The following is a 16,426-nucleotide window of genomic DNA, read 5'->3' on the forward strand; positions in this document are numbered from 1 at the left end:
AATTTTACTGTACTGCCTGTATAAACAACACTTATAGGTAACACTATATAATGAAGATTTTTTTAATTTCTCTGGTAACACTATTTTTTAGAGGTTTTTAATTATTCTGCTATCACAGTATCTTTGGGTTCTTTTAGTTATTCTGGTAACATTACAGTTTGATGATGTTTTATAAGAGGAAGGATTAAAATTCCCACTTAGATCTTTTAGCCCATGCTTAAACCTTCTCAGCCACTCTATTAAACCTTCTTTCCTGCAGACCCTAACTTACATGCTCTCAAGTTTTTCTTGTTTTTTTTCTTAAGCAGCTGCCTCTTAAGGTTTTTTCTATATACATTGGGGTTAAAAAGATGAAAGTGTACAGGTTGTACCTCTCTAGTCCGGCAACCTCGGGACCTGACCGGTGCCAGACCATGGAAATTCACCCTTTTCCTGGATAGATAGTGACTTGTGCTTGTGCTTGGAAGCACTAGCACCACTTTCTCTGCATCATGGTCTCTTTGAAGACATATTGAAGGGTTAAATGTCGTATAGTAGCTTCTCAAATTTCGCGAGTTTTTAATTCTTAACGTATTTTATTGGAACACACACAAAAAAAAATAAATAAAAATTTTGACGGCGGAAACTTGAATTTCGACGGGTTTGAACGGCCCGCCAACGTGCAGACGACGTGCATAATAGTGTAAACAGCGTCATTTCTCTTATATACAAAAGATTCATTATTGTTTATTACTGAATGTTTTTTTATAGAATTAATGTTTATGTGTGCAAAATGAGCAATACAATTCATTAATAATACATAGAATATTAAAACACACGAGGAAATGACACAGCATTGTTTTCGTTGATTATAAAACCAGTGACTGACTGGTTCTACATATAAAACTGAAGAAAATAAGACCTTGGTTGTAGCTGTAGTAAAACAAATATGGTTGTTTTAAGTAATGTTATTTAATGTTAATAAATGGAACAATAGAAGTAGCTAACGATAATGGTAAAGAAAAAAGAGATCGCGTATGTAAGTGCGCACACGTGAAAACATATCATCATTACTTTACATAAGAATATGAAAGCAACACTTATTAACTGTTCATATATATTTTAATTAATGTTTCTGAATTTGTTTTTATTGAATTAATGTTTGTGTGTGCAAAATTAACAATACAATTTATTAATAATACGTAGAATATTAGAGGAGACGAGACGGCTGCTGGCATTGTTTATGTTAAAGCTTACAAAACCAGTGACTGATTGGTTCTACATATAAAACTGAAGAAAATAAGACCCTGATTTTAGCTGTAGTAAAATTAATGTAAAAAAATTAATATGGTTGCTTGAAGTACCTGTAATGTTATTTAATGTTAATAAATGGAACAATATAAGTAGCTAACCATTAATGGTAAAAAAAAAGTGAGACTGCGCGTATGTAAGTGCGCACATGTGAAAACATATCGTCATTACTCTACATAAGAATATGAAAGCAACACTTATTTACTGCTCATATATATTGAAGGGTTAAATGTTGTACTCTGTATAGACAAGCAGAGAGAGAGAGAGAGAGAGCAGCCGAACTGCCGGATGTAAACAAACCTTAATTTCCCGCGGCTTTTTTTTTTTTTTAAGGGGATTAGCCCACCCGGGCATAGGTCACTGACCCACATTGGGGCCTGAGGGGCAAAAATTTAATACTCCTGTAATAATAATAATAATTCAGATAAGTAAAAAAACTGCCTATCTACCTATTGGACAAACTAAAATCGTTCCGGACCACAGGAGTTTCCGGACCACAGAATGCCGGACTAGAGAGGTACAACCTGTATTGGTAAATAAATTATTTTACAGAAGCTGCTCAAAATAATTTTAATTTATACATACAACAATAATAAATTACTTTAGGAAATAAATAATCTTCTAACAAGAAAGGAGTTCAGCGAAGATGAGCTCATTTGGTTACCTTACAACTGATGAGACTCACACGTAAAGTAAATCTTTATGTAAAAACACAAACTAAACTCCCAATGACCATGTTATAGTTATATAGTTTGCAACAAAATCGATCTTTCTTAATACAGTAGTTATATCATTTACCCTCATACAGTTTGAAGCTTTACTTGATTTTAGTGAAACATAAATATTTCAAAAGCCACCTGCATTACTCTGGAGTTCAAGGACAGACGTCCTTTCAAAAACTAATTTGTCGTAATGGTTTATATTATTGGATATAGTTCCTAATAGACATTCACTACCGGTATTTATCCGAGAGGAGACGACGAGAGAGACATAAGCGATGAAAACGACGAGTCGTAGTGTCGTGTAGATTGGTCATCGTCAGCCTGGTTGTTCTTCAGGTCTCCCATCGTATGAACCAGACGAGCCCAGTCATCTGCACGTGGTAAAGCCAGTTGCTGAAAAGAAGTGAAGCATTAATTACCATCTATAAATAAACAAATTAAAAAAAAGGCATACCAAGGTGGCAGCTTCATTCATTGAAAGGAAATTAAGTTATGAAAAAGGTCTCCTATTGTCAGAGTGTAGCAGTTGGCTTCAGTAGCCATAGCATAACCAATTAGAAATTTAACTTTTTCTCCAAGAAACTCAGTACAGTATGTTACATCTTTGGTTCTCTGCTACCTGAGAAAACAGTGTACACGTACTATACTGTAATATCAAAAGCACTACACATGAAGAAAACTTCCTGTACAGTTTCAATAAACTGGATCCTTACCTCTCCACCATCATAGATCCAAATTTTACCCATGTCATCTCCAACAGTAATTCGTTGGCCAAAATTTGTCCAAGACACTCTGTTCAGGGCTGGGCTGCCCTGTTGGTACCTGTCATCAAGTGGAAACAAAAAATGTTTTTATATTTTCATTACTCTATTGACAATTTGTACCTCTATCAAATTTTATTATATTTATTTATTTTTTAATTATCCAATAATCCAGTTTATTTCTTCCACTTATTTAGTGCAACCTAGTAAAAAATTAGTAAATCAATTTATTACCTCTGTATCTTGATTTAAGTTCCAGAGATCAATTCGACCTGAGCCATCCACAGTTGTGAAGAGAACTGGATGGATGGGTGACCAAGCCACTTCATATAAATAATCCCCATTGTCCTCAAATGAATACAGAGGCTTTGTTTCCTGCAATAAATATATAAAGGATCATTTGGCATCAATATTCACCACTAAAATGAACATTTTAATTTTTAAGTAAAATAAATCTATAAATGTTGCTAAAACGGTAAAATACTTTTCTTGAAACCAATGTTTGTCAACTAGAAAGCCAACTTAATTTTTCCACAAGAATTAACATTAATACAGTACCAACAAATAATGGGAATATTAATGAAGTGTGGCCATAATAATTTGTTTTCATCAAGATTCTCTGCTAGACCTTGATAATTTTTTGCTCACGTGGAATTATGGAAGATCAAAGATGTAATTCAGGGAAATGACGATACTTGGGGAATTGTATAACACAAAATATTACTAATTAAACATCTCCTTTGAGCTAAACATGTGACACGCAAAACTAGAAGAATATTTATTAAAGAAGTGAAGCAAGGATTTTATGGGTTTGCTAGTCAACAGTAGGACAAAGAGTTTGGTGCACTTAAACATATAATTATTGAGTCATACTGAACTCAGATTTCATATCCTATTAAAAGCCTTCATTATACAAAGGTTGAAATTCTTAAAAAAATGGAACACCAGTAACAACATTGGATATTGCACTGACAATCATATTGCAAACACTGCAGTGTGAATCTACACTTTCTTTAAACTGAAGGAGTTCAAAATGTGATACAATATTGTACTGGTAATTTCACCGTATCATGAGATATTTATGGCCCTTCATCAAAATACAACATCTATACACTAGACTTGAGGGTTCAGGGTCTTGCAAGTGTAAGAAGAATGAATTTGCCCCAAACTCTATAAGAAATATTAAGGGACAGGTATGATAAGAACATAAGAAAATAAGGAGTCTGTAATAGGCCGGTTGGCCTGTGCATGGCAGCTCCTGTCGAGAGTTACTACCACTCTCTATTATCCATGAATCTATCTAGCCTCCTTTTAAAATTCTTCAGCATTCCAGCACTTACTACATAGTTGCTAAGCTTGTTCCACTCGTCCACCACCCTATTTGTGAACCAGTTCCTTCCTCTCTCCCTCCTAAACCTAAACTTATCCAACTTAAATCCGTTGCTCCGAGTCTTATCCTGCTCGGATATTATAAGAACTTTATCTATATCGCCTTTATTGATTCCTTTCACCCACTCAAATACTTGTATCATATCTCCCAGCACTCTTCGTCTTTCTAGGGAATGCACGTTTAGTTTCTTTAACCTATCTTGATATGGAAGGTTTCTAAGTCCCGGAATCATTTTCGTCATTCTTCGCTGCACCGACTCCAGTGAATTGATATCCATTCTATAAAAAGGGCACCAGAACTAAACCGCATAATTGAGGTGCGGCCTGACTAACGCAAGATATAGTTGCAATATGACCTCTGCACTCTTATTACTTACACTTCTAGATATAAAACCTAATACTCTGTTTGCCTTATTTCGAACATTAACGCACTGTTTTCTAGGCCGTAGGCCTGGGCTTACAAGTACCCCTAAGTCTCTTTCACAAGTCGACCTTTCTAGGTTGATGTTGTTAAGGCTGTATACGTTGACAGTATTTGTTCTACCAATATTAAGTACACTGCACTTGCTGGTGTTGAATTTCATTTGCCATTTCTCTGACCACTCCTGCAGTTTATTTAACTTCTCCTGTAGTGCATTTGCATCCTGCCCTGAATTAATCTGCAGCCCTATTTTGGTTTCATCAGCAAAATTGCTTATGTCACTGCTGATTCCAGTTTCTAGATCGTTTATATAAATTATAAACAAGAGTTGGCCCAGTACTGACACCTGGGGAACCCCACTGGTTACACAGCCCCACTCAGATTTGACACCATCTACGCTGACCCTCTGCGTTCTATCGGTGAGCCATGATTTTATCCAATTTAAAACTTTCCCCTCGATACCATGAGCCTTAATTTTTCTCAGAAGCCTCTGATGCGGTACTCTGTCAAGCACTTTGCTAAAGTCAAAGTAAATAACATCGTGATTATCGTCATTATCTACTACCTCGAAGATTTTCCTAAAAAACGTCAGCAGATTTGTTAGACAAGATTTTCCCTTTGTAAACCCATGATGAGAGTCATAGATTAATTTGCTTTTCTCTAAATGCGATTGAATGCTATTTGCTATACAGTGGTCCCTCGGTTAACAAACATAATTCGTTCCAGAAGGTCGTTCGTTAACCGAAACCATTGTTTCAATGGGGTTTTGGGTAATTGGTTCCAGCTCACCGAAAATTACATACACTCAAAATAAATGCAGTAAAGTACACTTACTTTGAGGAGAGCATGTAGAAGGCTCCTGGATGATGATGATGGGAATTAGAAGTGGGGGTGGAGGAGAAGGGAGAAGAGAAGGCAGTGGGGTGGAAGAAAAGACACCCCATGCTTCATGTCGCCATTTCACCCATAAAATTTTAGTTCACTTGGTGTAATTCACGATTATTTTCTTCAAATCAACACTGTACTGCATTCTATACTGTCAATATGTAAAATAAACTTCAGAATGACCAATAATTGTACTGTAAAAACGTAAAAATAGTTTATGTTCAAGAGAGTCTCAAGCAAGATGCTTCCTCCACTGAGCAGGGACACACACTGATGCCATTTTGGGTGAGTCAAGTGGCTGTTTGGCGCGCTAAAAACTAGTTCCCTGTACTTCAATTATGTTAAATAATTAATTGTTAAAATGACTAAAAATTTTAATATAAGACGTGAAAAATTATGGAATAGTACAACCATCTTGATATTTACTCAAATGGTAACGAATTTAAGCCCTAGAACCGATTACTGTATTGGCGGACTAATACTACAGCTGGTGAGGAGCCGAAAGCAGGCGAAAACACGGGAAAAATTCGTAAGGAATTCGTTAACCGAATTGAGTATTCTTATGGAAGGTAATTAGTTCCATAAGAATATTCAATTCGGTTAACGAAAAAAATTGGGTTAACCATGCGCCACTCACACGGTGACCAGGACCGTATTGGGAAAGGTGAAGAGGCCCACACAAAGAAAACGACGTTTGTCAAATAGCATCCAAGTTCAGTCAGTTTCACTGTAGAGTTTTGAGTTATTTGAAAATATAGCCCATTGGCGCTGCGAGGCTGAGCCTAAGTTTTTTTTGCCTTTTATGTTTGACGCCACAATGGCTTCGTGCGAGGCCAAGAGCGTTAATAATAATTAACAAACTTTCTTACTAATACATTAAATTAATATTAATTTCCCAAAGATTTTTAAGCATTTTTACCTTTAGTGAAACTTAAAGAAACATGATAAGTCATTACAAAAGATTTTCTTTGGATAAAAAATACTGTACTTAAAAACTTGAGGAAATGCATTTTTTAATAAGATTTGATACTAATCACAGTATTAGGAAGAAAATTCTTCTAGTTACTTATTTAATCACAAAGACATGGCAAACCTTAATAATTACTTGGCATACTTCTTAGCTCGTGTTGATATGCTCCGAGGCAGAACTGACACATAGTACACCATCATAATACTGTACTGTACTACTATAAATATTACCAAATAAAAACAGTATATGACAAGTAAGCATGCACTTCTCTACACACTGATTGACAAGAAGACGAGAACTGTCAAATACAGCTATGGTGCTAAGGGATGTCCTCATATTACATGGTACAGTGTATGATATAAGGATTCTATCTAAGGGATGTTATCATTGCTGTAGAATCTACTGTACCAAGTTCTGTGCTTTATAATTCACTCATGTTGCACAGGAAATGAATACTATACTGTATGCATCATTCATTAACATTCACCAAAGCGATGATGTCACCGTGTACGTTCCTTCCAGAGTTAGTCACGGAGCAGATCTTAAATTATTTAGCGACGACGTTAAAACATACTGCATTAGGTACATGCTTACTGTTCTGTCCGTACAGGTAATACAGTCCCTAATTAAGGGACTTAATGAGTTACATCCTACCTGGTTATTATCTGAGGCTTGTCAATGGTTCCCCGCCACGACTGTTATAAGTGTACGGTAGTAAGAGCAAATTACAGAACTGTATTTTAATCTGTGGCGCCTCATATACTGCTCTGTTCTGAGGGCTATACTGTACTGTACTTCCCATTCAATGTGGTTAAGCACTAAAGCAGTTAACAGGTTCCTTACTTCATTACAACTTCGTGAATCGACAAGCCCTGGCGTTAGATTACGACATGAGTACAACAATAGTCTGCAATAACCAGTGGTCTAGTCTAGGTTTTACAGTTTGCGTCAGTCACGTAAAAAGAGAAAACAAGCAAGGTCAAACAATAGCATCAAGCAGATATAAATAACAAAACCTAGTAAGTAGTATTATACGACAAGCAATCTGTGGGTGAATCATACTGGTAAGGTTTCACTCTCAGTAAGTCTGTAATACATATATATGCAAAAATTTTACTTTTCACTCTCAATCAAAGAAAAAGTTGGTTTGATTTTTATTACCGGGTACTTATTGAAGACATTGTAGTGGATTCCTCCCCTACAAACGCCGTTTGTCGCTGAGTAGCCGACCCTCTTCGAATTCCCCAGCCTGTGCCTCCAGACGTAGCGGGGGTCAACTATCAACCCACGCCTACCCCCGCCTTATAAGACCTCACCCCGCTGTGACCACCCTCTTTCTACCTACGGCCACCAGCAAGCAACGCCTCCTCCTCCTCCGCTCCAGCCTGGCGGCTCCCGCTCCCGCCGGCGACCTTGGCGTCCCTCAAGCCTCATGCCCTCCTCTGGGCACCCTCACCAACCAACTCTCTCTACTCAATGCTTGTAACCATGCTGCCTATCCAGCACCAAGCTGCATTGTACATCCAATACAATATGTATACAGAGAGCACATTACGAGTTTCCTTTCTCCAACCCATCCTGAGTGTGAACCAATATCTTATAACAGCACAACATCTCTTTCATTACCAGTACTTGTACAGTAATCAAAGTGAAGAGAGAGAAACCTTTAAATTTTTTGCAATGTCTAGCTTTCATACATTCCACAAGGACATTTAAAATAAAAAAACACACAAAAATATCAAACAAATAAACAGGACCAATAGCAACAGACATTAAAAGCAAAACATTTATGAGGAGCAGAGAACAAGAAAGCCAAGTCAGAATCCATGAAATGGGCAGCAGCGGCAGAAGCAGCCAAGAGCATGGGACCTACCTGTGAATTCATCATCCCATTCTAGTGCTGGGTTTAGATTATATTCGTCTGGGAATAGGAGAGAGGGGGGGGAAGAAAAAAGACCAAGTCAGTCTACCTCTATGGTGGGCTGTTAGCGAACATCCTCACACAGCCACATCAGTTCACAAACAAACTCATATATACTGTAATGAACTGTTAAGCCTTTCATCAAAAACTTTTGTGTTAATCATTATTTACAAACATAAAAAACCAGCAGTACAACAGAATTATTAAGTGTTAATTTTAGTCTACAATTCTCTCTTGATGCATATCAAACAAACACATTGCACAGTGGAAATGATACAAAATAAAAAAATATATATTTGCCAATACTGTATTTGAAGGATAATGTGCAAGCTGACAGCACCTCAGCTCTGAACAAAGCCTACATGGACAGAACAAGTGTATTGTTACTTGTTTTCTACAATGATTTTTATCTTGCATGCCACATGCACTATAATAATGAGACTGCAGAAGGCTATCAACTACATAAGTACACAAGCGACAGCATTCATCAGGATACAGAACCTTATAGATAGTAGTGGACCACTTGTAAACATTAACATGCAGACTGAGTTCCATATACCTCTTATATGTGGGGGAATTAATGACCTACAACTCACTAAACTCAAGTTAATCAATGACAAGCAATCAATAACCCTTTTTTTGTGTAACAGCAACTTCATCAATGCATCCATTAACATAAAAAAAAATAAACTACAGCTGTGACAATTCAACCTCTTATGAACTTTTCATTATTTGACACAAGCATTTGTGTTCATTCCTTGACAGCCAAAGCTACATGTTAATGGCGTTTGAAAGTTACTAGTGTGCCCTGAGGAATGCAGTGATGGCTAGGGAAACACTGAGTAACACTGAGTCCGTTTATTATGGATGAGAGAAATACAAGTGGTGACTCGCGTGTGCCATGCACGGCTCACACAGTAAGACTAAGGCTGCCTTGCCATATGGCAGCCTCGGGGCAATGTTGCCACATAACGTGCAGTGTTGCCACGTGATGATATATATAAATGCTACTCGGCACAGTAGCTTATATACAGGGTTGCTACTCGGCACAGTAGCTTATATACAGGGTTGCTACTCGGCACAGTAGCTTATATACATCTCCCTCCCCCCTCACGCTCATAGTCTTTGTCTTGAGCGGACTTCTTAGTCCTAAGTCGCTCCGAGCGTCGAGGTGCACTGTGGGGCGGATCCTCGTGAGGTGTAGGTGACTCGTCCTCGGTCAGGGGGCCAGCAGCAGGGGGTGGGACTGGCCGGAGGAAGCGGCGGTTCCTCCACCAGACACGGCCACTCGGCATCCTGACCTTGTAGTCCCGCGACCGGCCGACGCCCATCACTATGCCCACCTTGTCCCAACGTGTCGTCGTCGGGTCCTGGACGCGGGCAAGGGCACCAATCTCCAGTGGCTGAAGAGGGCGGGCACGGTCGTCATACCGAGCCTTGGCGTCCTGGGCACGTGAAGCGGCGCGGCGGTCGTAGCTCTCGGCTCTGGTCTGCCACTCCTTCGCAAAGGCCTTGGTGTGTGCAGGAACGCAAGAGCGGAGAGGGTGACCATACAGGATCTGGGCAGGGGAGCGTCCTGTGTGGGTAGGAGTATTACGTAACTCCAGGAGTCCTTTGTCAAACGCCTCACAGTCTATGTTGCCTGAAGGGGCCACCTGGAGGATGAGGTGCTTGACTGTCTTGACCGCAGCCTCAGCATGGCCGTTTGACTGTGGGTAGTGGGGTGTTGACACGATGTGGCGGACTCCCCAACGCTCCAGGAATCCTGTGAAGTCCCGGCTGGTGAACTGTGGCCCACCGTCCGTCCGCAGACGTACGGGGACGCCCAGGTCACGAAAGAGGTGCCGGAAGTGGCGAATGGTGGCCGCGGACGTCGTGTCCGAGCCACAGATTACCACCACAGGCCAGCCAGAGAGTCGGTCGGCGACAACTAGGAAATGTTTCCCAGCTGTGCTGAAGAAATCAGCCGACACGGACTCGAAGGGCCTGGTGGGTTCGTCGTCGCACAAGAGGGGCTCTTGCTGTTGACTGGGCTGCATGATCTGGCACGGCTCACAGGCACGGATCGTATTGACGATATCCGCGTCAATGCCGGGCCAGTACACAGCCTGCCTTGCGCGGCGCTTGGTGGCCTCTGCTCCACGATGGCTGTCGTGTAAGCGGGTCAGAACGCGACGACGGAGAGCTGCAGGGACGACCACACGGGCACCGTACAGGACGAGGTCCCCATCTGCGTAGAGGTCCTCACGTATCTTCCAATACGGGCGTAGGGCGTTGTGGAGGTCAAAACGGTCGCGAGGGAACCCAGTCCTCACACTCTCCAAGAGCTGAGTGTAGGAGGGGTCGTCGCGTGCCGCGGTCCGTAGTTCCTCAAGGGCCAGATCGCTGTCGGGTGGCGACACTGAGGCCTGGGTGCTGGCGAGGGACTGTACGGCCTGCAAGGTGACGATGTTGCTGACGGAGAAACCGGCCTCGGTGCTGAGCATCTCGTCTTCAGGTGTAGGGCGGCTGACTGGGGAGCGGGAGAGGGCATCCGGGATGCACAACTCCTTACCTGCGCGCCAAGCCGCGGTGAAGACGAAGGCCAAAATCTTCTCCTTCAGGCGCTGGAGGCGGGGATTCTCGATGGCGTCCAGCGAATAGTGGTTAAGAATGGGGACCAAGGGCCTGTGGTCTGTGATGAGGTCGAAGTGCTGTAGGCCAATCAAGTAGAACTTGCACTTCGATAAGGCCCATACCACTGCCAGCAGCTCCAGCTCGGTGGTAGCGTAGCGAGACTCAGTATCGGTGAGGAAGCGAGAGCCACACTGTACTAGCCGGTACTTTCCTCCACCGTGATCCTGGAGAAGGGCGTAACCAACCCCGTACAGGCGCGAGGACGGTGGACGGTGGGGAGCGCTGGGTCGAAAGTAGCGAGGACAGGTGGACTTGACAGGGCCTCCTTCACCTTATGAAAGGCAAGGTCGTGGTCAGGGGTCCACGTGAACGTCCTCTTGGGGCTCATCAGGGGGCGGAGAGGCCCGGCAGCGGCGGAGACGTCAGGGGAAAATTCTGCCAGCTGGTTCACCAGGCCCATGAAAGACCTGAGATCCGTAAGGTTGGCAGGTTTCGCAAAGTCCGCTATGGAGCGAACTTTCTCCGGGTCCGCAGCAATGCCATCCCTCGAGAGTCGGTAGCCGCAGAAAGACACTGCAGGTGCGGCCAAGATGAACTTCTCGGCATTCAGAGTGATGCCGTGCGTCCTACACCTGGTCAGTACCTCGTCGATGCGGCGAAGATGCGTCAGGTAGTCCTCATCGTAAAGGAGGACGTCGTCCACTACCTTCACGCAGTTGGTCACGCCTTGAAGTGCCATGTCACCACGGAGACAGAAGGCGTCCCCCGTAGCAGCGAATCCCATAGGGCCACGGCAGTAGCGGAAGCGTCCGTAAGGCGTGATGAAAGTGGTCAGTGGCTGATCCTCCTTCTTCAGTGGGATCTGCCAGTAACCACAGAGGGCGTCCATCGTCGAGAAGTGCCGTACCTTCGGATCCACACTCCGTATAGCTGCAAAAGGTGTGGGTGAAGGGTGGGCGGGACGGGACACCTGGCTGTTAAGCTTAGACAAGTCGGTAGTAATCCGCACTCCACCGTTAGTCTTAGCCACAGCGACTAGAGGGTGGCACCAAGGGGATGGGTCGTCACCAACGGGTACGATGACACCCTGGGCCACCATGGAATCCAGTTCCTTCTTGACTGAATCCCTGAAGGCGAGAGGAATCAACCGGGGAGTGTGTATGGCAAACGGCTGTGCATCTTCCCGCAGGTGTATCCTCATAGGCGGACCCGCCATAGCCTTCAGTGGCGCGGTCCGTAGGGCCTCCTTCGTCACCAGCACATCCGAGTACTCCTTCAGGAAGTAGGCCCTTGCGGCTGAAGGAGACGTCTCGCTGTGAAGAGGAAGCAGCCGTGACTTGGGTGGAGGCGGGGAGGGAGTGGACGCGGGTTCTGGGCAGCTCTGTGTGGCAGCGCCAGGCGCGTCGCTCGTCGACTCACGCACCCTGCTGGCGGTGTAACGAGCAGCTGGGATCTGCTCGGGAAAGTCTCTGGGCACCACGCCTAACTCCTTGCAGTGCTCCCACGACAACAAGGGTGTAGCGAGAGTAGGCTGCACGTCGATCCATCCGTGACACGACCTGTCGCCGTAGGTGATCTCTGCTTGAAAGGAGCCCACAGCGTCCGGCATCTGGGAACCGTCCGCATTGTAGCACTGCAGCTGCGGCGGTGGTCCCAGGGCGCGTTTGGTGAGGCCCAGTTTCTGGAGGTGCTTCAGCCCAATCACCGTAGTATCGGCGCCGGTGTCCGGTATCACCTCGATGTGACCCGACACATCACCGTGTGTGACGGCGACGCGGATAGTAGGGGAAGGGGTAGCCCTGGGGCGTGTGGTCGATTCCACCCTCCTGATGTGACTCCGCTGCTGCTTGGGGCTGCGTGGGCCATCTGGAGGGGGCTGCGTGCGAACCACCCCGAGGGAAGTGCGCTGCTGTCCTCCTCGTCTCGGGCTTTTGGGCTTGGGTTGACGGCAGCACTTGTCGTAGTGTCCATAGCGACCACAGGCCTGACACTTGCGGCCTAGTGCAGGGCACCTGTCTGTGTTAGACCAGTGGCCCTTACGGTCACATCCACGACACAGTGCGTCGGCGGCCGGGCAAGTCTTGGGGCTGTGCTGCTTTCAACAGCTGCCACAGGAAGCACTAGGCGGAGGCGTGGAAGAACGTGTGGCAGCCTTCGCGTTGTTGGCCGCCTTCTTATCCTTCTTATATTGTGAGATAGCTCTCACAGCAGGTGGGGCCCGTAAGGCAGAGGTGGCGGACATGGTGGCCTCGTATGACCGACATTCAGTCACTACCACCTGGATTGTGGAGGAAGCGTCCAGGGGGATGAGTCGCTGCACCAACTCTTCCTGCCTGACACCTGCCAAGATCCCGTGCTTGATCCAGGCTTCCTCACATTCCCGGCTGTGCGCCTTGCAGATGTCGATCTCCTCTGACAAACTCTTCAAGCGTACAAAAAAGTCGTCAAAGGATTCGTTCTCCGCCTGCTTGCAGCTGGTGAAGGCACGGCGACGCAAAGCCTCGTTGTTCCGACCCTTAACATGCTCCTGTAAAAGGTCGAGCACATCCGTCACTGAAGAGGTAGAATCGGGAGGCACTTGCAACGTGTGCTCCAAAACTCTCTGGGTCTCCAGCGACAAACACATCCGCAGTTGGATGAGCTGTTTGTTTGGAGGCATGCTGTCAAGGTCCACCATCGTGGAGTAATCTGTCCAACGCCGCCTCCACTCACGAAAAAGCTGAAACGTGACGTCTGGTGAGAGGGCGGGTGGGGGTTGAACAGATGCCTTGGGAGCTGTTGGGGTAGCAAGAGTACCTGGAGGACGCTGGTGTGGTGGAGGAGGGAGGGTACTGGCGCCTATATGCGCGCTACCTGCGAGTGAGGGAGGGTGGGTTAGCGCCAGGGTCGCCAATAGTGCCTCAAAACGCATCTTTTCCTCCTCTCTTCGTGTCTCCTCCCTCTGAAGTTCCATTTCTCTACGTCGCTCGTCCCGGTCGTCCATCCACCTCAGAATTGTGGCAATGTCCATCACTGGAGGTGGAGGATGAGAGTCTGCGCCCGGTGGAGGGGAAGGTGGTGGGGAGTCGTGTCTCCCATCTTGACGTTGTCCCTTCTTACCTCCCATCTTTGTGTGTGCGTGGACTGCACTGTTTAATATATAAAGTGGCGCCTCAACAGCTCGAACCACATATATATGACATAAACAGCGCAGAAATCACGCATATGGTCCAGGTCCACTGTTCTGTCCGTGAGTGAGTGCGTGCGTGCGTGTGTGTGTCTGAGAGAGCGGAGGGAGCGTGGTCCGGCAAGACCGTCAGTGTCCCCCGGATGTCGCACGAGAAGGGTGTGCGCCTGCGTGCTCCGTGGGTACCACAAAAAACAGGCCAATGCTCAACTCTCAGCTCTAGACACACACTAATACACTGACACTAACACTGCCACCGTCACTAAAACGCACTGTGACGGCGCAACACTGCACATCGCGGCGAAACACAGCGCAACACAACACAACACACTATGAGTCGACGCGCATCACCGGCAGACGTAACTGTCGGCATTGTTCACACACTTTGTAAGTCCACAGATCCTAGACACTGCGCCATGAAAGTTACTAGTGTGCCCTGAAGAATGCAGTGATGGCTAGGGAAACACTGAGTAACACTGAGTCCGTTTATTATGGATGAGAGAAATACAAGTGGTGACTCGCGTGTGCCATGCACGGCTCACACAGTCAGACTAAGGCTGCCTTGCCATATGGCAGCCTCGGGGCAATGTTGCCACATAACGTGCAGTGTTGCCACGTGATGATATATATAAATGCTACTCGGCACAGTAGCTTATATACAGGGTTGCTACTCGGCACAGTAGCTTATATACAGGGTTGCTACTCGGCACAGTAGCTTATATACAGGGTTGCTACTCGGCACAGTAGCTTATATACATAACCTACAGCTTTAACGCCTCTCTACCTCAACATAAGTTATCAAGCAACTTAGCAATACTGTACATTGAAAAGAATTAACAACCAAGAAAATTCACAAACCATACTCTTACTTACGCATACTGTGGTATGTAGATCGAATCTGAGCTAAGATTCCATCTCCTAGAATTGGGAAAAAAGAAAAAAATACAAATTTAGAACAAGATCTATTCAAACAATCGTTGAGAAAAAATCCACAGTGAAACCAAGACTTGTAACTGATTGGGAATTCAAACAAGACAACAGGCCACTACCCCAACTACTAGGAGGCTCTGCTGATATTCTCAAGTCCAGGAAAGAAGCAGAGGTTCTGTATTCATATTGGTTACAAAGCTAGTTTTCTGTCGCTATTGGGAAATATTTTCTCCAAAGTAACGGGACACAAGGGTGCAGCAGGCCCAAATTGTGAAAGATTATGAACAAGTCTCTGGATGGTATACTATGAGCGAGTCTCTGGATTATACACTGTTAAGAGTTGCCGCTGACATTTCTAGCGTCTCACACAAGTGTCATAAAAGTCCAGAATTTGGGTTCCTGATCACCGGGACGAAGAACTTGTAAACAGTATACAGACATAACGTACTCCTGCATCGGTGTCTCTTTACAAACGGCACTTTATCTGCAGTTTACCCGTACACAGTCTAGTACATTGTTTGGTCATGCAAAGAATCCAGGGAGACAAAAGAAGCTGGATAATGTGGCACTGAGGCAACAATTAAAAGAGTGAGGGACGAGGAGGGGGGACTAGTCAAGCAAGAGGCAGAGGTACTCAGGCAACGGATTTGAAAACAAAAATATCAAAACAAATTGTAAAAAGAAACGCAACTGGTGGAAAACAGATTCACGAATGACAGGAAATGCTCTCAAAAGTTATTATTGCTGTTGTGTTTCAGCTAACTATACACTAATACAGTATGTAAAAAAAAAAAAGGGCAAATGGCTCAAAAATTATTTCCGTACACTACAGAAGAAAAAAATCACTTCTCTGTACCCGCTAAAGGTGAGAAAACAAATACAGTATATTACAGGAGGTAAAGAACACATCCTCTGTATTTTATTCATGTTACAGCAATCCCTTTAAAATGAAGCAGACACAAATTCTGAACACAGGCTCATTTTTTTATTCAAGTACCATAAATAATTACTGTATGTTACAGGAACCTGAAAATTGATAGGATGTTCTTCACAATGATCAGACATTACTGATCTTTAGCTTCCTGTTTATTACACATCCTAAAAGAATAATCTTATAAAACAATGAGCCTGTTTATAAATACTTCTGCCACAGTAACTTTTCTCTGTATATGGGAAAAGTCAACACAAACTGGTACCTGGAAAGAGAACCGAGTTATGATCCGGTAATGAGAAAATCCATACAGTGAAGAATTAACCAAAGAAAATCTTACCGCCTCGTAGGTCAAGGGAGGCGGCATGACCGTCTTCTCCATCGTGGTCGTGACAATCTTCCACAGTTCCTTCGGGAGTCTCTT

General features: G+C 44.4%; 1 protein-coding gene across 1 annotated transcript; it reads right to left on the minus strand.

Annotated features, from left to right (window-relative positions):
* Window positions 1-2,252: 2,252 nt before the first annotated feature.
* Window positions 2,253-16,384, minus strand: LOC121853451 (cytoplasmic dynein 1 intermediate chain 2-like). The gene is made up of 4 exons (XM_042347594.1): window positions 16,343-16,384; window positions 3,008-3,148; window positions 2,726-2,824; window positions 2,253-2,405 (listed from the first exon to the last, which is right to left on the minus strand). Exons 1-4 carry the CDS (start codon window positions 16,382-16,384, stop codon window positions 2,253-2,255), a joined length of 435 nt encoding a protein of 144 aa, XP_042203528.1.
* Between the last annotated feature and the right edge of the window lie 42 nt (window positions 16,385-16,426).

Source organism: Homarus americanus, unplaced genomic scaffold (genome assembly GCF_018991925.1).
Source record: "Homarus americanus isolate GMGI-L3 unplaced genomic scaffold, GMGI_Hamer_2.0 scaffold4896, whole genome shotgun sequence".
NCBI lineage: Eukaryota > Metazoa > Arthropoda > Malacostraca > Decapoda > Nephropidae > Homarus > Homarus americanus.

Coding starts and splice junctions, on each gene's coding strand:
- LOC121853451 (XM_042347594.1), bottom strand. CDS start 16,384: ATGGAGAAGACGGTCATGCCGCCTCCCTTGACCTACGAGGCG. Junction 2,825..3,007: donor ACTTAAATCAAGATACAGAG/GTAATAAATTGA, acceptor AGGTACCAACAG/GGCAGCCCAGCCCTGAACAG. Junction 2,406..2,725: donor GGATCTATGATGGTGGAGAG/GTAAGGATCCAG, acceptor ACTTCTTTTCAG/CAACTGGCTTTACCACGTGC.